The sequence below is a fragment of the Camellia sinensis genome, chromosome 15 (assembly GCF_055761805.1).
Source record: "Camellia sinensis isolate YWXY chromosome 15, ASM5576180v1, whole genome shotgun sequence".
Taxonomy (NCBI): Eukaryota; Viridiplantae; Streptophyta; class Magnoliopsida; order Ericales; family Theaceae; genus Camellia; species Camellia sinensis.
This window is the reverse complement of record NC_138975.1, coordinates 97,509,872-97,530,110: the sequence shown is the minus strand read 5'-3', so window position 1 is coordinate 97,530,110 and position 20,239 is coordinate 97,509,872. Positions and strand designations below refer to the sequence as shown.

Below are 20,239 nucleotides of genomic sequence, written 5' to 3'. Positions count from 1 at the left end.
TATCCCATAAGTTTCGATTTGTGTTTTTTTTACTATTTTATTGTATTGTATATGTCTGTGTAATATCATTGTAAATTCCACCATATTTTCTTAGTTTGTAATTTAATTTAATTAATCATGAATCTATTTATTTTAATTAAGTACATTAATTTGAACAAGTGGTAGTAAGACTTTAGTTTCAAAAAAAAATTTGTACTAATTTTCAATCAATCATAATAATCTTTATTGTTGATTCTATCTTTTATTGTACCAAACTCTGCAAAATATAAAAAATATTAAAAATTTATTTTTCTTTAAACTAGTTGATTAATTCGTTGTGTTTGTCAAAACCCATCTGCTTAAGATGCGGATAAAGGGCTCACCTGTTGATGGTTTTTGGTGGAGTCTCCATCACCTATGGCTACCAGCCAACAGCAGGAGCCGATAAAGGCATTGGCACCCGTTCATTGTTTTGCCTCTTTTCAAAAGTGTATTATTAGTTAAAAGTCAGTTTTTAATCTATTTTGAATCATATTATTTTTTATATTTTTACATGATTTTTAAGAAGAATTTTAAAAAAAAATTAAAAAATTAATTTTTAACCATCTTTTTAAAATGGGCCAAAATTACAGTTGATTCTAATGATTATTCAGTTGATTCGGTAGATGATGAGTCAATTGGTTCAACAATAGATGTAGTCGATGGGGTAGAAGTTCTACAGAAACTCGTTGAGCTCCTCATTGCCTCAATCTTCCCTATATGCCCTCAACATATGTTTTCAGATATGATTGTACAATTATAACCAGCTCTGCTTAGTAAATACAAACAGGGCCGGCCTGAGAGTAGGCAAGGGAGGCCTGCACTTTAGGTTTCTAAATTTGGGATAAAAATAAAAACTCCCAAATATAATTTTGTATTTTAGATATAAAAAAAAAGTCCAAATATTATAGGTCCAATTGAATATGAAGCTCAAAAAAAAGCAACAAGACTAGATTTTTATTTTTTTTAAATATTTGTAATGATTGCTTCCTATCTTCATATATGAAAATAAATATTTATTTATAATTTTAATGATTATATGTGTAGATAAATTTTTTTGTGACCACAAACAAATAAAAAAGTTGTAACTTATCGTTTTATCTAAGATTTTTTTTTTTTCAATGTAACAGGACTCCATTTTTGAAGCGCGCCATGGCCCCCCTAAACCTCAGGACGCCCTAAATACAAAAAAAGGAGCATTATTAAGCCCACCCAATAAGAAATTACAAATCTCCCGCCCGCATAGTTTATTAACTAATAAAAATAAATATATTTATATAAATTGAGCCAACCACTTTTAGATTGATCAGACTAACAAATTTTAATTTGAAAAATGTCTCATAATTCAAATTTTATGGCTCAAAAGTGGTCAAATGGCCAAAACGACATCGTTTTGGCTATTTTTATGTTGTTCTGTACTCAAAACGACGTCGTTTTGGCCATTTGAGCCACTTTTAAGCCACAAAATTTGAACTACGTAGCATTGTCGTTTTAATTTTGATTGTTTTCGTAAGGTATTTTAGTTCTGAAAATTCCAACTGAATTAATCAAAATATTATATTTAAAGATTTTATATTCTAATTCTTTGCATTATTAGAAATAAATGACTAATGAGTAGGGAGTTAGACTCCTGTAGAGGGATTACCACAATTTCTCTTCATCTATTTCTCGTGTAGAATTTTACAAATTCTTATAAAATTTCTTAAAATTCTAATGTCACAAATTAGCATAACTTGCCTATAATATACACATTGAAAAAGAATGTATATTATAAAATGACCCTATCTAATAATTGTAACTATATATTTTTCATATTTTTCTATATAAAAAAAATGAATAGTAATAATGATTTGAAAATTAATTATTTAAAAAAAACAAATACAACAAAATAATATGAGAAAGTTGTTTAAAAGTCCATTCCAAAAGGGTGTAGTTTAAATTTTATTTGTTGATACGGACATGTTGGAAAGTTACTGAAAAATTGGTCAGAAAAGTCATCGACGGCGGCAATAGGTGATGGTGGTGAGGTAGAAAAATATGTGATATTAAACATATAAGTTGTTGAATGAATGACAAATATATTGATTTCAACCAATAGTAAGTTTGGTGAATTTTAACAGATAGATAGATTGATTGATTTCAACAAATAATGATCTTTTTGAACAAATTATATTCTTAAATTATCAATCCAATTGAGAGCTTGCGTCACGAAATACAATTTACAAAATAATAATGTTAAAAGTTTCAAAAATTTTATTAAATTTTTATCAAATATCTCATATAAATACAAAACTCATGTCATTTGTTATAAATTTTGATAGAAAGTTTGGGATCTTGTATTTTTGTTTACAAAACTCCATTCCGCGCGCTGCTCTTAACGAACTTAACGGCCACAGAGCTCCCCGGAAACCCAGCAACTTTTCCATGGCTCACAGAGAATTTCTTCAACCCGCCAACCCAAACTCTCACTCTCTCTCTCTCTCCTCACCTCTCTGTCTCTCTCTCTCTCTCTCTCTCTCTCTCTCTCTCTCTCTCTCTCTGTGGTTATGCATGGAAATCCCCAACAAATCTACCACCGCGCCATGGAAAATGAATAACAATCGCCACCAAACCCCCTCCAAATCGAGCTTCCTCCCCAAATCCCTCCTCCTCATCTACGACCACCAAAAGCCATGGTGGGACCAAATTCTCGATCCCGGAAGCGAATTTGCCAATCAATGGAACCACATCTTCATGGTCACATGCCTAATTGCTCTTTTCTTGGACCCTATGTACTTCTATCTCCCCAAAATCGGTGGCCGGGTTTGCATGAGCATGGATGTGGGGTTGGGCGTCTTCATCACCGTCCTCCGCTGTGTTGTGGATCTCTTCTCTGTGTTGCATATGGCCATGAAGTTCCGGACCGCCTATGTGGCGCCCAGCTCTAGGGTTTTCGGGCGGGGAGAGCTCGTGACTGATCCGTGGTTGATCTCAAAGCAGTACTTGAAATCCGATTTCTTGATTGATCTAGCTGCCACGCTTCCGCTCCCACAGGTAAGTTGCATTTACAGTTCTGTTTTATTTTTGGAGTGTTATTTGTTATGGTTAGGTAAATTGCAATTGTTTATCTATTTGTCCATTAAGATGTAGCATCTCCAACCCAAATTTGTTCAAGAATGTTCTAGAATTTAGACCAAAAGCTTGATTTGATATAATTCACTCACGCTGTGTTTGGCTGGGGATTTGGGAATGAAAAGGAAAAAAGTAGGTGAAATGTGAATAAAATATATCTATATTTCACATAGTTTCACACACCTTCTTCATTTCCCTTTCCAAATCCCTCAACCAAACATAGCGTCAATGGTGAAAATCGAAAATTTCATCAAATGTTGTTTAAAAATACTTAGACTATCCAGGTCGAAACAAACAAAAGAAGAAGAAAACTCTAATCCTTTATCTTTTAAGAATTTCATCAAACCTGACTGAAAAAAGAGTTGTTGGAAATTGGTGAAAATTTTGATTCACACCTGATTTGATTTTGATGAAGCATTTATTGAAAACTTGATTTGATACAAGTTTAACGAAATGATTGGATATCATTTTCATCAATTTTAAATTTGATGAAGGGTTTGGTGAAGGATTAGAGATGCTTTAGTCTTAAATTTAGACCTTTTTTAAATTGGGGGAATGTTATACAAACTGAATTTACATACAAAATTGCCAAGGTCACATCCTCATGCATAAAAAATCTATCTGATTATCATATTTTTCTTTTTAAGCAGATTTTAGTTTTAACTTCTAGGTGTTTGTGCATTGCCAAATGCACAAAATGGATTGTCTGCTGAAAATTTTCAAATTTAAGCACTTAATCTTTATTTTGTGGTTCTTAAATTGTTTTCCTTCTTGTTGTGTAGACTAGTGAATGGCATCGTATTCTAAAGCACTTATGTGGGCTAGTTGGGGATGGTTGATTGAGAGACTCTAAGCAAAGATTTTAAATATTTTCCTGGTGTAAATTGTTAATGGTATTTAACATATAGGTTTTTATTAGGGGGAAATATATAGGTAACTTGTAAATTAAAGCTGTCTTTAAACTTCAACAATAAGGTATTTGAGATCTGGTTATAAAGCTATTTGTGCCTTTATACACAAAGCCAATACTCACATCACATGTATGATGTATAATGGTGCAGAACAAACATTATTGAAGGACACATGGAAGGACAAAATAGCTTATTTTAGTGACCAAAATAAGTACAAAATAAAGAACAAAATATTGTATGGGCTTGTGAATACCAGTCCTTCAATTAAAACTTGGCTAAAACTTTAGTCAAGAGATCTTCTTCTAATCTACAATTGTTTTAGGATAATGGCTACGATATAATGAAAGACAAGGGTTAAGGGGTCAACTCCACATCATTGATAGTAGGGGGAGAAAAAGAAGAAGGAAAAAAGAAAAAGAATTGGGCTGGCATACACAAACATTTTTTCATCATTGCTATTATTTAGGAAAGTAATTGTATAATTTTCCAATTTAACCTGTGTCATGCTTAGTGTTTCATCTTTTACGCAACCGGTTCCACGTCAAGACAAGGATGAGGGTTGTGTTATGTAGCCTGCTAGTTAGCACGTAAAAATCCCTGTCAAATCCCTGATAAGCATGAATTCTAATACGAATATTTGAGTAAGGGTTAGGGCTTTCACTGTAAGCGATGCGTTACTGCTGCCTTCAAGCATTTCGAAAAAATGGGCAAGGGGCATCACATCGGCACTCAAGTGTGGTGAAATATAGGCAAGGGTCCCTGCGTTTTCCTAGATGAGCGCAGTTAAAAAAGTTAACCCAAAATTATAGATTTATATTATGAACTTGGAATATAGAAACACTAACAGATAAAACTATGGAATTAGTAGATTCTATGATTACCAACAAAGTTAATGTATCACGTTTTCAAGAAACTAAGTAGTAGGTGAGAATAGGAAATAGAAACTATTCTATATAAAATTAAGTATACTGGTAAAGATAGACATCCAAATAGTGTAGGAAAAATTGTAGCTGAACTTCTTAAAGATAAAGTAGTAATAGTAACAAGAATAGGAGAGACAATAATACTAATTAAACTGGTAATTGGAGAAAGTATGATTAATTTGATTAGAGCCTGTGGACTTTAAATAGGATTTCAGGAAAATATTAAAAGACAATTTCAAGATCAACTGGATAAGTTAATGCAACAAATACTTGTAGGCTATGTGGCACGGGCATGGACACAGGACACAACGCGAACATGCCGACATGTTGAGTTTTAGAAAAGCTGGTTGAAGTCCCACCTATCATTCAACTCAATTCAAGTGTGTTTGACCAAGGAATGCAAACAAAATGAGGAGGGAAATGGGGAGGGGGTGGCTAGCTACACTAGAGGGGAATTGGAGGGAAATTTTCCTCCCAAAATTTGGAGTAGGGTTTGATCAACTCAAAACCCAAACCCTAATTTCATGGATATTGAGTCAAATACCTATCCATGGACTTAAAATGGTCCAATAAATGCTACTAAGATATAACAAGGCCCAAATAAATATTCTCAACTTGTGGGCCTAGTACCCAAAGTCCAATTCATGCAAGGGATGCTCAAAAATCAAAGTGGGTTCACTAAGCCTTATTTACAAATGGCCTCAATTCAATTTAAAATAAATGAAATCAAGTACTAGTGCAATTTAATCATAATTAAGTCAAGTCCTAGTCAATTACTTAATTAGCATGAAAAGTTTATTGGGCATTACATAATAATACCCATTTGAAGTAGTTGTTTTGAACATTTGACTCGTAAGAGTATCTCCAACGGTGAATCATTTATTTCACCAAATTTGAGTAAAAATTTGAATGAAAATTCCATCTGATATCCAGCACTCCAATGGAGCATTTTTGGCTGTCATCAACACACAGGTCAATCAAGGAGACGATCGGCCGGATGTCTGACCGGTCAACCGACAAGAGCAATTCCGAAAATTATTTTTCCCTCAATTCCTTCGCTATTTGTTTTTTCCTCCATTAATTATTTTCCATTCATTTTTGGCTTCATGAATTATTTCCCTCAATATATATATATATATATATATATAAACAAATTAAACTATGTAAATACACCCAACAAACAACGTTGTATCTGGAAGCAACCCATAACTGAAAAACAAAGCATAATGACTTTTTCAACTTCTTATTTATTCATTGATTTTTCATCCTCCTCTTCTTCCTCATCCTCTGATGATAAAAGTGATGATGCAAAAATTGTTTCACTTGTGGATATTTATAAGATAAATAATGCTAGCATGATATAGACGCTGATAGGAAGTGATCAACCAAAGAAAAACAGTGGCTCTGTTGTAGGACATAAGTACATACGTCGCAAAAGAAGAAAGGGTCATGATCGATTGGTTGCGGATTACTTTATTGTAAATCCAGTTTATTCTTCTTCAACATTTTGGAGACGTTTTAGAATGCGTCGTGATTTGTATCTACAAATTTTGCATGCCATTAAAGCACACGACACATATTTTGTTCAAAAAAAAGATGCAACTCATATTCTCGGGTTGTCTCCACTTCAAAAGATGACTTCAGCAATTAGAATGCTCGCATATGGAGTGACAGCAGATGCAGTTGATGATTATGTGCGAATTGGGGAAAGCACGACAATTGAAAGTTTGAAACATTTTTGCAATTCAATGATCATAATCTTTGGACCTGAATATCTTAGATCTCCATCAACAACTGATATTGCTAGATTACTTGCTATTGGAGTGGTTCGTGGGTTTCCAGGTATGTTGGGAAGTTTAGATTGCATGCATTGGGAGTGGAAAAATTGTCTGATGGCATGGCAAGGTCAATATGTAGGCCATCAGAAAAAGCCAACCATAATTCTTGAAGTAGTAGCTTTTTATGACTTGTGGATTTGGCATGCATTTTTTGGAATGCCTGGATCACACAATGACTTGAATGTCTTGGATCGTTCGCCCTTATTTTCTGATCTTGCACAAGGGAAAGCTCCACCTACTAATTTCACAGTTAATAGACACATTTACAATATGGGTTATTACCTTGCTGATTATACCCTCCATGGGCAACATTGGTGCAGACAATCTTTTCTCCCCAAGGAGCAAAGAAGCAACATTTTTCTATGATGCAAGAGTCAGCAAGGAAGGATGTAGAGCAGGCATTTGGAGTGCTCCAATCTTGATTTGCAATTGTAGGTGGTCCAATACGTTTTTGGGATCCCAAAATCCTTGGTAACATAATGAAGACTTGCATTATATTGCACAATATGATGGTCGACGATGAGAGAGACTCCTATCTTTGATTTGGATTATGAAATATCATCTAGCACCTCAACAGTAGTACTATCTACTACCGGTAACAATGACTTTGAATCATTTATGTCCCGTCATTTAGGTATTAGAGATAAGAACATATGTGGCAATTTCATGGTGAACAGTAACTTGACCATGTGGACAAGAGGATGAACTTTTTGTTGGCTTTTTTGATTGGGAGGTGTTTAGGGTGATTAATTTGTCAATGTTTGTTGTTATTTTGGTAGTAAAGATGCTCTTAAATCTGTACACATATATTAGTTTTGGAACTGAATGCATGAAATGAATATATAATGTTCCACTTTGTTCAATGAAAATTACATAGTCTCCCTCATTTGTTCTACTTTGTTGCCTCAATTAAATTTGTTCAAGAAAACCACATAATTTATTAATTGTCTTTTGCATCACAGAGTAATGGTGAGACAAAGAAATACAGTTTCGATTTGATTGATCATTCAATTGTGAATTAAAATAAATGAGTATCCATTCACAGAATATTGCCATGGTTTGACTATTACCTACAATGGGATCTTGAGAGAAAGCCAACCAAGATCTACATAAAGTTTCATCTTCTATAATGATGACCGCTTTACCCCAAGGAACACGACAAGTTTCAGAAATAATACTTATATCATTGCTCTAGTCAAAAGTTTGTGATTTGTCAAACATTTCAAAATATTCCATAGTTTGAAGGTGAAATTTGTACAACTAAACCAGTTCAAAAAAATCAATATGATCGAAAATTCAAGTTGACAGTGAAAAAGGTTGTAAAAGAAGCAAATGACAAATTAAAAAAAAACCTGAATATTTAAATTAACAATAACCAGCTCATAAAGGAACAAGTGAAAAATGAAAGAACAAATGAATATTGAAGTAAATTACAACAAAGAAAAGAGAAACTGTAATGATATTGTGAAAGTAAAACACAAATCAACTCATATTTTATAGAGACCACACTAACGGTAACTTTGATCAACCCTCTGGAAAACCAATGGTAACCTTACGGGGCAGACACCCTGCAAAAGCAACGGCTAATTTTAGATAGCATTTTTGTATCTACATGCATCCTCCAACCCTCTGTTATACTTCCCTCAATTGTTGGTCAAAAATTTGGTACTACTGCCATACAATTCACACAATTTTGCAAGCCTGTAGACACAGAGGATGTCTAGGAGGACATCCTCCTGGTCGTCCGAGAGTATGCTTTGCTGTGGGAAGTTTTCTACTAACCGGACAACTGGCCGGATGTCCAGCCGGTCGTCTAGTTCTACAAAACCAATGGTACCAAATAGTGAAATGCTGAACGCTCCCAGACATCCTATATTTGGTGAAACATTTTTGATATTCTCGATTTGATACCGGTTTGATGAAACTGTTGGAGCTTAAAAAGGACACCTTTTTCATCAAATTTGATGATAACTTTGATACAGCGTTGGAGATAGCCTAAGTGAAAGACCATTTGATTGGTAGGTGAAAGCTTTTATAATCCTGGTGGTCAGAAGCTTTCATGTCCTAAAAGAGAAGGTTAAAGAGGGAAAGAGAATTGTAGAAAGAGAGAGGACGAGAGCCAAATTGAAAAGAGAGAGAGACGAGGTGAAAGCTTCGAAGGTGTGTTGGTGCTTCAAAGCTTGTAAGAGAGAAGACAATTACTGATGGATATCGTTTTGGTGACCAAAATAAGGCCAGAAAGGACATCTTAGATTTTAGTGGCATATATTTTAAAGTAACCATTACATTCTTTAAAATGAGAGAAGAACACTTCATAACTTTTAGGATAAATTACAATAATATCCCTAAAAGTGTGGAGAAAATAAATCTAGCCTCACAAATTTAGCATAATTACACTGCACTTTCTTAAGTTTTTAATTCATATAGCATTTTGGCTTATTTTCATCAAATAATTCATATTATGAATGCAAAAACGATTTTGTCATCTCTTTTAGACTGAAATATGTATTTTTTTTCCTTATTTTTCTCTGTGTCTACAATCATTTGGATTAATTCTGGTCACTTTGGCCTTAGTAGAAGGAAAGTCAATCTAATTATACTAAACTTGTGGAACTTATTGTATTTTTTATAAATGTCAAGGGTGGTCAGTGTAAGCTACCCAAACTTTTAAAAGTGAATCAAATAGATTATTTTCTTGTAAGAAAAATAAGCCACTTAATATGTAAAGATTGCAAGGTTATCTATGGAGAGAGTTTAATGTCACAACATGAGCTAACAGTACTAAATATATACATTAAATGGCAAAATCAAACCAGAATTTTTTTTTAAAACACATGAACAAAACGGTGAAGTCTAAAAGGTGAGAAATTATAAATACTTAAAGAAATAGCTTGGAATTTGAAAGATGATAATAATAACATGTGGAATATAATGGTGTACTATGAAGCACGGGTGCGGGTACGTATACTGGTATGGGGACGTTACAGGTACATCGATATGGCAAGACCTAAAAACAATATACGGGTATGGCTGGGGTACATCAACAATTTTTTTATTTTTTATAATCTATAGTTTGAGATTCAACCTACAAATCAAACTTCAATACTAAAACTAAAAGGAGAAATTACAAAACTAAAAGAGAAATCATAATTCAACAATACCAAAACCAAAGCAAAGTCCATAAGCTATTTTAATGCCATTAAATAGGAGAAATTACAAAACAAAGTTTCATTCCAAAAACAAGCTAAACAAAATTTGGAAACTTGAAATTTCAATTTTCACTTCCATCAACTTCATCATTGAATAATAAATCATTCAGCTCTAGCACATCAAGTAAATGATTTGCAATTTCAAGTTAATCAGAACTCTCTAATAAATTAAACGTATCTATACCAATGTCCCACAGCTTGTGTACCACCGATGTACCCCTCTCGTACCCACGAGTACCCAACTATCAAAGAATGTTGTTAAAAATGATATATTATTGATTGATATCTGATGTGTTGTATTGATCTATTACAAGATTGATTACAACTCCTATATATAGAAGAGAAGGTGGTAGTAGGTGTAGTGTAGTGGAGGTGGTAGGTGAAGTGGGTGCTAGTGGAGATGGTAGGTGGAGGAGTAAATTGATATATTATTGATTGATATCTGATGTGTTGTATTGATCTATTACAAGATTGATTACAACTCCTATATATAGAAGAGAAGGTGGTAGTAGGTGTAGTGTAGTGGAGGTGGTAGGTGAAGTGGGTGCTAGTGGAGATGGTAGGTGGAGGAGTAAATTGGTAAATTCTAACAGCCCCCCGCAAACTCAAGGAGGATAGAAACTAACCAACTTGAGTTTGGAGAGAGGAACAAAACAAGAAAATATAAAAATAAAAATAAAATAAAAAGATAGGAGACACTGTATGGTCGTGTCAGACCGTGGTAGAGGACACTGTATGGGTGTGCCATAACGGTGTAGAGGACACTGGATGGTGGTGTCAAACCGATGTAGAAGACAGTTTATGGGGTCATGTCGGACCGTTGTAGCAGACAATGTTCTGACAGTTGTTGTGACAGTTTACTGAGTCATGCTGGACCCTTGTAGAAACTAACCGGAATCAATGTCGGGACAGTTTACAGAGTCTTGTCGGACCCTTGTAGAAACTAACCGGAATCTATGTCGGGACAGTTTACAGAGTCTTGTCGGACCCTTGAAGGAGCTAACCGGAATCGATGTCGGGACAGTTTACAGAGTCTTGTCGGACCCCTTAAAAAATCGCATCCTCAAAAGGTGCGCCCAATTTTTCAAAAGGCGTGCCATAAAAAGGCGTGCCCAATCCATAAAAAGGCGTGCCATCAAAAGGCGTGCCCAATTCATCAAAAGGTGTGCCGGACATGATGGCGAGGCACGTGGGCGCCTTGGCTTGCGTGCCCGTTTGTCGGCTGGTGGCAAGAGGCGCGCGATGCGCGTGGCTGCCTTAGCTAGAAGACAGAGACTGAGGCTGAGGCAAAAAAAACTGCGAAAAAACTTCTGAAAAACTTCGTTGTGCTGAGAGAGAGAGTCTGTAACACTCTGTTGCGAGAGATATTCGGTAACACTCTGTTGCCCAGAAAATGGCCTCGTCCTCGTCTTCCCGTGGACTGCTCACCCTCTTTCCCGACCTCAACGAGTCAACAAGAGAGAGAACTGGTGCGGTGGCACTGGAAACTCAACCAAGCGCCCCGGAGTTTGCTCCGTTGAACTTTCCGATGCGGTCGGTGGAGCAAAGAATGGCAATGCAGTCGGATGTGGAGGCCAATCAGTATACGCTGAAGGCATGTGTGGAAAGCATGACGGCGGTCACAAACTTGTCGAACCGGCTGCAGAGTAGGACAAATGAGGTGCAGCATTTAAACTCCCAGCTGGCTCTGCTCCAACGCATGTATAAGGATGCGCGAGCAGAGATAAGCGTGCTAAGGGCAGAAAACAAGGAGCTGAAGCGGAAGGCCACCGTGATGTTCCGATTTGGAGGGCCGCCATATGCGGCAGTGGAGGAGTATGGGGGAGTGAACGTGCTCGGCGGCGTGGAAAATATGGAGGCAGCACCGTCAAGGGCCGCTCAGGACGGAGGCAAGAAGAAAAGACCGGCGGCAGAGTAGAGAAGAAAATCCTGCCTGTGGATGTGGTTGATTTGTTGCTGTTGTTGGTTTTTTTTTTTTTTTTTTTTTTTTTTTTTTTTGATGTAAAATTGTGATCGGGGTTGAGCCCCTGAGATGAATAAAATGACAAGGTGGTGGAATGTGGTTGGTGTGATTTTGTGAATGTTGTTTTGTGAATAAGAAAAATAAAAGAAAATAAAACAATGGATAAAGAAAAAAAAGAAAAAAATTTGTGGATGGGGGATAAGAAAAATAGGTGTGTATGTTTTTTTTTTTTTTTTTTTTTTTTATAATAATAAAAAAAAATATATATATAGATATATTAAAATAAAAGAAAATGGTGAAATCGTGGGTGGAAGAGAGTAAGGGAAATGAGGGAGATGATTAAAGGGGGTTTGAAAAAGTGGGAAAATGTGATGATAGTGGTGAGTGGAGCATAATGTAGAATAGAAAAGGTGGATATAATAATAAGAAGAAAAGTGAAATGGTGTGCTGTGAAGAATAGATTAGAATAAACATAGACATAGAAAAATAAAAGAAAAGAAAGTGGAGTGGAGTTGGAGGAGAGAGAAAGAGGGTGGCGTGAGGGACATGCCCATGTGAGGCAATTGCTGTAGCAGCAGTGTCTGTGCCAACATTAAGGGCTCATGGACAACCTGTTTAGATTCAAGAACATAAACTTTTCCAAAAAAAAACCACATAATTTAGTCTTCCACGGCCATGAAGCCCCGTGAATCAGACCCCTTCTTCCCTTTCCCTGTCCTCCTCCGGCTACCAGAGCCGCCGTGATCATGGCGGTAGTAGTTCCCGTCGTTGAAGATCAACGGCAACTCGTTGGCTTCATCGCTGTCGTCTACAGCGGCTATGCGGATGCAAGAGCATCGTTCCAAGGAAGCGAAGAATGCGCTTGCGACTCCATTGACGAGCCACATGGCCACCCCATCGAGCTTTCCGCACCCACCTGGTGAGCCATGGGTTGGGGGAGACTGGACCCTGGGCTCCACTGGGTTGGCTCTGAGGTTGCAGAAGCTTGTGCAACTGGTGGATGTTGTAGCTGCCATGAATTGTGAAGAGAGAGAGAGAAATGGTTGCTTACTCACAGGTAACGATCAACGCAGAAAGCGAGTGGCAAATGCATATTTTGCACTGTTTATGGTTGCTTACTCACAGGTAATGATCAACTATTCCAAGTCTCAACCAATCTTTTATTTATACCAAACAAGCCTTCACTAGTAACTTGATTTTTCACACAATTGTAGGGTTGCAATTCGGTAGCAGGATTTGAAGTAAACAGCAACTCATGAATGGCTAATCAACCCTGCAGGCCAATGATACCAGGGCTGTTAAAAAAACTCCAGCGGGCAGCGAGGGCATGGTTGCCGGCCGACTGCCCGCCGGAAAGAAAGAAATATAGGCCTAAATCTTATCGCTCTGATACCATGTTAAAAATGATATATTATTGATTGATATCTGATGTGTTGTATTGATCTATTACAAGATTGATTACAACTCCTATATATAGAAGAGAAGGTGGTAGTAGGTGTAGTGTAGTGGAGGTGGTAGGTGAAGTGGGTGCTAGTGGAGATGGTAGGTGGAGGAGTAAATTGGTAAATTCTAACAAATGTATAAAATGTATCCGGTACATATTTCGAGTATCCGGTATGCATGCAATCCTATCGGTATGAGTGTCAGTACCTAATAAGTACCCGATATGAGTACAACAACATTTTCGGAGTATCCATGCTTCATAGTGGATTACATTAAAAGAATAACGAAAGAAATTCTTGGAGAGTCAAAGGGAAAATGCCATATATCTGAGATACTTGGCATTGGAATACTGAAATACAAGACGTAGTTGAAAAAAAAAATGAATGTTTAAGAAGTGGCAATATAATAAAAATGAGAAAAAAAAATTAAGAGATAAAAGTTAGCCAATGACGAGGTTAAAAGAACAATTACCTATGCTAAGCTAAAAGTCTACAATGATCTTTCTAAATTATTTGGTTAAGATTGAAAAAAAATATTTACAAACTTACTAAATTGAGAGATATGAAAACAAGAGACTTTAATCCGATTTAGTGTATAAAAAGTGAATATTTGAGGGTGTTATTAAAGGATGAGGAGATTAAGGAAAGGTTTATTTTGAGAAATTTTTAAATGAAAAATATTTACTTTTTTGATAAAATTTTAAATGAAAATAGTTATAGAACATAAGAGGAGAGGAATATGACAGCTTTGATAAAACTAGAGAACATGAGTTTTATTGTTGACAAAGGGACTTTGAGGTGGAATTTGCACTAAGACGATAAAATCAGGCAAGGCATTAAGATTGGATTGCATCCCTATTGAGGCTTAAAATTTGCACTAAGTGAATGTGGCTAAGATGTGAATGTTGAGATGAATATGTGGTAAGAATAGGAAAGGTAAAATTAAAGACAATTTTATTTGTGAAATGGTAGGAATAGCACCAATTGAAGACAAGTTGAGAGAGAACAAGGTGAGATGGTTATGTACAAGAAGACCTAAGGATGCAACGTTAAGGAAGAGTGACATGATCACCATAAATGGAGATACTAGGAGGGGGGGAAGACCTAAACTGACATGGATTGCTGTAGGAAAACAATGATATAGAATTATTTAATTTAATTGAGCATATGGCCCTTGATAGAGCAGAATGGAGAAAAAGAATTCATGTGGCCAACCCCACTTGATTTGGGGCACAAGGCTTAATTTGGTTTTTGTATAATTTCCTGCTTATTTTAGTTCGGGAAGTCATATAGCCAGTAGTGGAAGCTCCAGGAATTTTTTCCAGGCATTCAAAAACTTCAAATGGATAGCATGCAATTGCAGTGCAGTGTTTTCCTTGCATATATGTTATGATATGAAAATAGTTAATGATTTTTTTTTTTTTTTATTAACTTCTTATTATTGTTTCAGAATCATTACTAACCATCGTCTTATTTTTCAATATTTTGATTTTCTATTTGGTGTTGGCAGATTGTCATCTGGTTTATAATTCCAGCAGTGAAAAGCTCTACAGCTGCTCATGCTAACCACACACTTTCTCTGATTATTTTCCTTCAGTATATTCCACGGTTGTTTGTTATTTTTCCTTTGAACCAGCGAATTATTAAAACTACAGGGGTGGTGGCTAAGACTGCTTGGGCGGGGGCAGCATACAATCTCCTTCTCTATCTGCTTGCTAGTCATGTAAGCACATTCACTACTTTTACTTGTTTTTTTATTATCTTCTGACTCATCCATTGAAGGTAATGATGATCAAATTTTTACAATGCTGTGAGTCTGGTCAGATGTTTTTTCCAGTTCATCATTATTATTAGTGTTATTTTGGATTGTCAGTGCAGGTTTTGGGGGCTTCGTGGTATGTGCTGTCCATTGAGAGGCAGGATTCATGCTGGAGACAGGAATGTAGAAAGGAGCAGAATTACACACACTCTCCATCTTGTAGTCTTCTGTTTCTGGATTGTAAAAATTTAGACAAGCCCGAACGCCAGTATTGGTTGAGATCCACTAAAGTACTTACAGAATGTGATATTCGAGATGGTCAAAATTTCAATTTTGGAATGTTTGCAGATGCCTTCACGGAGAATGTTGCTGCTTCAAATTTTCTTGAAAAGTACTTTTACTGCCTTTGGTGGGGTATGAAGAATCTAAGGTATGCTTGGTTTGATCTGAAAATGTCCTTTACGCTTTTTTGTCCGAATTTAATTGTCCTTTATTAGTGCAGATATCGGTAATTTACCTCCCTCTTCCCCTCTCTATTCTCTCCGGTTGCAAAGCTATACAATTGCAGTAATTTTTTCCTGAACTTCCTTTCTAGATTCTCAGTTTGGTAGATGAGATGGTCCTTTTTAATGTAACTAACGTGCACTTTACACGTTTTGTGAAGAATATATAGTCCTCCCTTTTCTTTCTTCCCTATTAATATCCATTGCTTTTCTCATTAGTAAACTCCAGTTACCACCTTTTGTTTCTCTCCAAACTCAGTTATACATCCCATGAACAGTTTTTTGTTGTAGAAAAAAGAAGGGATAGGTTGGGTCAAGCCAAGGCTGATAGAAATGTATTCTTGCTTACATAAATTGTATAAATAAATTATAACTACTGGAAGCAAGATACTACAGATACCAGTAAAATGTTTTGTGATTCTAATATGATTTAATTTAATGTTGTAAATTATTTTGTATTGTATTGCAGGGACAACTATTATTAAATGAGAGTTTCATATGTTTGGAATTATATTTTGGTTGCAAGTTAGCAACCCAAAAATGATTAAAGTTTGTGAATAATATTCCCAGTAAATTTCCTTCATAATATTACATTATTTTTCTTACTGACAATTTTCCCATGTATTTTTGGAGCTTCTGCCATTCGAAGTTCCATGTTGCCAGTTTTTGCCTTCATTTCTGGTAAATCATGTTGGAAACCTTGCAACAGATGTTTATTTGGTTTCTTACTTGCACCCTCATCATGTTGCTAGAATGCATTTTTTTACTTAGCAAAATCAATGGGAATGAATTGGTTCTCTTTTTCCTTGATCCCTCACTAACTTGCTTGTGATATGTAATAGTCCATATTGTTGAAATGTCATTTCCAATATTATTGCTAATACAATTTTCACTCCTCAATTCATGATTTACAGTTCATATGGACAGAGTTTGAACACAAGCCTTTATGTTGGTGAAACGCTATTTAGCATTCTTATTTGTGTTGCGGGTTTAGTTTTGTTCGCACAACTTATTGGCAACATGCAGGTACTATCTAGTATGCCTTTCTTGTACCACCATACTTTGATATGATTGGAGTTGATTCTGCCATGAGCCTTACCCAGATGCAAAATGTGAGAAAATTAAATATTATAGGACAGGTGTTCTGAAATTCTCCTTGTACGAAAATAACTAGGATGAAAAAAAAATTCCAATCCAAATAATTAACTTCTCAAACTAGAAGTAAGGTTAAAGAAATTGCATTTTTTGCAAGTTTGCCTTGTGATTTCTTTGTGGAAAGAAAAGTGGGGATAGCTACTTTAAAACAAGTTGTCTTGCTAAGTTTCGGATGTTTCTTTGCTCGTGACATTGTGTGATTGAAGAAGGTGAAAGTATTTGGATTTTGATTTTATTTTTATATATATATTTATGTTATGTGAAGACCTATCTGGCTTCTACAACAGCAAGACTTGAAGAATGGAGGGTGAAACGAAGAGATACAGAGGAATGGATGAGGCACCGACAATTACCTCCAGATCTTCAAGACCGTGTTCGTCGTTTTGTTCAATATAAATGGCTTGCTACAAGAGGAGTAGATGAAGAAGAAATATTGCAGGCTTTGCCCTTGGACCTCCGACGTCAAATCCAAAGGCATCTCTGTCTTGCCCTTGTTCGCCGTGTAAGGTTTCTTTTGGGTATTCTATTATGTGTGGTTGTCATTTAATATGCAACTTATTTCAATTATGAGAAGTGTCCAAATTTCAAAGCAAAGTAATGGAGTTTTCTTCTTGTCTTCACTCAAGGGTTGGACAACTTGCTGTAGATTGTTTAGAGTACTGAGATCATGGTAGAAGCATACAACATATGTCTATCTCAAAAGGTTGCATCTTGATGCAATTTCAGTAGATAGCTTCAACTACCTGTTTCTGGTATGGTTTGACCAAAATACTTTTTTGGCATTATTTTTTTTTTAGTGAACTTTTTCATTTTTTGTCAATTTTTATAACCCTTTAGGTGCTTCTAGACTAAAAGCCCCTTCAATTTTTTTTTTTAAATAATCAAATTTGAAAAAGTTCACTAAAGACCCCAAAAAAAAAATGAAAAAACACCTAGAAAATCCGCTTAGAGTCCAAGATGCAGTTTGATAACTATTGAACTGATTCCTGGAATAAACAACTGAACTTCTTTTCCTTTTTCTTTTTTTTTTTTGAAAACTTAAAATGAGCACTTCTAGAAGATGCAACATATTGCCCTCTTCCAACTTTGGGCAACAGAGCGCAAAGCTCCCCTTCTGGTTAATTAGCTTAGAATGTGAGATGATTCTAGCTACTGGCTTAATGTGGACAATGCTATACAAACTAACAAATCTTTATCACTTATGTGCATCTATCATATCATTGAAGTGGGTTTTGTTTCAATTTTTAAAGTTTTATCATTATATATGACACATCAGTTAGTAAGAACATCTATCATATCATTGAAAGTGGGTTCTGTTTCAGTTAAAAAGTTTTATTATTACATATGACAGATCAGTAAGTAAGAACATCTATCATATCATTGAAGTGGATTATGTTTCAGTTTTTAAAGTTCTATTATTATATATGATATATCAGTTAGTAAGAAAAAATTGTATGATTTGTTAGTTTGTATAGCATTACTCACATAACATTTTTGACATATCCAGTAAGATTAGGCTGCTAAACTTGCCTCAGTTTGTGCCTAACCATAGTTTATATTATTAAACCATGTAATTAAAACATGTTCCTGTTTTTGAATTTTTTTTATTATTTATTTATTTAATTTTTTTTGGGTGAAAAAAATGTGTTCTTGTTTGCTATTTAGAGATTCATGGTCTTTAAACTCATGTTAATTGTGTTCTTCCCAGTTGAATCATTACTTAGATTTTATTTGGCCGGGTTTTGAGTCAAGTTGATTGCCTTAATGCCAGCATATTATGTTAAATGTTTACCAGCATTATATATTTTCACATTCACATTTAATTATCCCTGAAAACCAAATTGGACTATGATAAATCTTTCTAGTGGCTATCAGCAGACATACTTCCTCAAAATTTATTTCAAGCAGTTTAATGTTGTTGAGAGTATTTCCGGTTTGAAGTCTGGTTTACAGAACATATTGCTTCTCCTTTGCAGGTTCCTTTCTTCTCACAAATGGATGATCAACTTCTAGATGCAATATGTGAACGTCTCGTCTCATCCCTAAGCACCAAGGACACATACATTGTTCGGGAAGGAGATCCAGTGAATGAGATGCTTTTCATCATTAGAGGCCAGCTTGAGAGCTCCACAACTAATGGTGGACGGTCTGGATTCTTCAACTCCATTACTCTCAAACCCGGTGACTTCTGTGGTGAGGAATTGTTAACGTGGGCCTTAATGCCCTCCTCAAACCTAAACCTTCCATCCTCAACCCGAACCGTCCGATCCCTTACTGAAGTCGAAGCATTCGCACTTCGAGCAGAAGACCTCAAGTTCGTCGCAAACCAATTTAAACGTCTTCATAGCAAGAAACTACAACATGCTTTCCGATACTATTCCCACCAATGGAGAACTTGGGGGGCTTGCTTCATACAAGCCGCGTGGAGGCGCTTAAAAAGGAAGAAGTTGGCAGATGAATTGTCGAGACAAGAGAACTTATATTATATGCAACTTTCCGATGGAGAGGGCAATAATGGTGACGATTATGAGGATAGTGGTGGTGAAAGCCCAGCAATGGACACCAGCGTACAACAGCTCAGTGCTACATTCTTGGCCTCAAAATTTGCTGCAAATACTAGAAGAGGGGTTGCTCACAAAGTGTCATTGGTTGGCCCTCCTGCAATGCCAAAGCTGTTTAAGCCTGATGAGCCTGATTTCTCTGCTGATTGAGAAAGGCTGTTTTGATATAGATTAGATAATTTTAGGAGAGAGGATACATGATAAACAAACAAAATATTTCATTTCATGTGCATTTAAGTCTGTGATGATTAATTGTAATTCGATTTTTTGATCATTGCTTGCCAGTGGTGGAATCAAGATTTTGACTCAATTGGTGTCAAATTAGGAACTAATAGTCCATGAGTTTTTGGCTCGCGCAAAATTTAGAAGTTCTTAACCATTCTTTATTATGAGGAAAACTCCATTCATACAAAAAATATATATATAAAATACTATCAGAATAATGTAACAATGTTATTTTTTGTAAATAAAATTTATTTTTATGATTGTTTTATTTTGAAGTGAATGGTTCACACTAAACTACATTGTTATGTAAGAATTTTCAGATTATATGTCATTACTCCTTTGAGTTGTAGCCCTTCTTTAGAGAAAATTCAATCATTTCATAGTGAGGTAATTATAGTAATTCCGGAATATAGACACGTAGTATTTCATAATATTATGATTGATAGAGAAAGTGGGTAAGTGTGGTGCATTATGATTGGTGGAGAAAATAAGTAAGTGAGGTATTGTGCTAAGTGATTGAAAAACGTGAAAGACATATTAAATAATGATTAGTTAAAGAATACAGACAAGTGATACCCAGAGAATATTAAATAATTTTCCCTTATGGTGAGAGTGCCTAGT

The 20,239-nt window shown here is 35.6% G+C and overlaps 1 protein-coding gene and 1 long non-coding RNA gene across 2 annotated transcripts; both read left to right on the top strand.

Annotated features, from left to right (window-relative positions):
- The first annotated feature begins 2,328 nt into the window (after positions 1 to 2,328).
- LOC114262332 (putative cyclic nucleotide-gated ion channel 16) lies at positions 2,329 to 19,892 on the top strand. The gene is made up of 6 exons (XM_028202694.2): positions 2,329 to 3,051; positions 14,926 to 15,138; positions 15,294 to 15,604; positions 16,592 to 16,703; positions 17,098 to 17,334; positions 18,809 to 19,892. Exons 1-6 carry the CDS (start codon positions 2,443 to 2,445, stop codon positions 19,541 to 19,543), a joined length of 2,217 nt encoding a protein of 738 aa, XP_028058495.2. The 5' UTR covers positions 2,329 to 2,442; the 3' UTR covers positions 19,544 to 19,892.
- Positions 10,319 to 14,917, top strand: LOC145812711 (uncharacterized). The gene is made up of 3 exons (XR_014356192.1): positions 10,319 to 10,417; positions 10,534 to 13,030; positions 13,099 to 14,917. It is a non-coding gene; the product is annotated as an uncharacterized LOC145812711 (long non-coding RNA).
- Positions 19,893 to 20,239: the final 347 nt, after the last annotated feature.

What these genes read in the sequence shown, in the direction of transcription:
- LOC114262332 (XM_028202694.2), top strand. Translation starts at nt 2,443, where the DNA reads ATGGCTCACAGAGAATTTCTTCAACCCGCCAACCCAAACTCTCACTCT. An exon ending in CCACGCTTCCGCTCCCACAG is followed by an intron (nt 3,052 to 14,925) that starts GTAAGTTGCATT and finishes TGGTGTTGGCAG; the next exon opens with ATTGTCATCTGGTTTATAAT. An exon ending in AACTTATTGGCAACATGCAG is followed by an intron (nt 16,704 to 17,097) that starts GTACTATCTAGT and finishes TGTTATGTGAAG; the next exon opens with ACCTATCTGGCTTCTACAAC.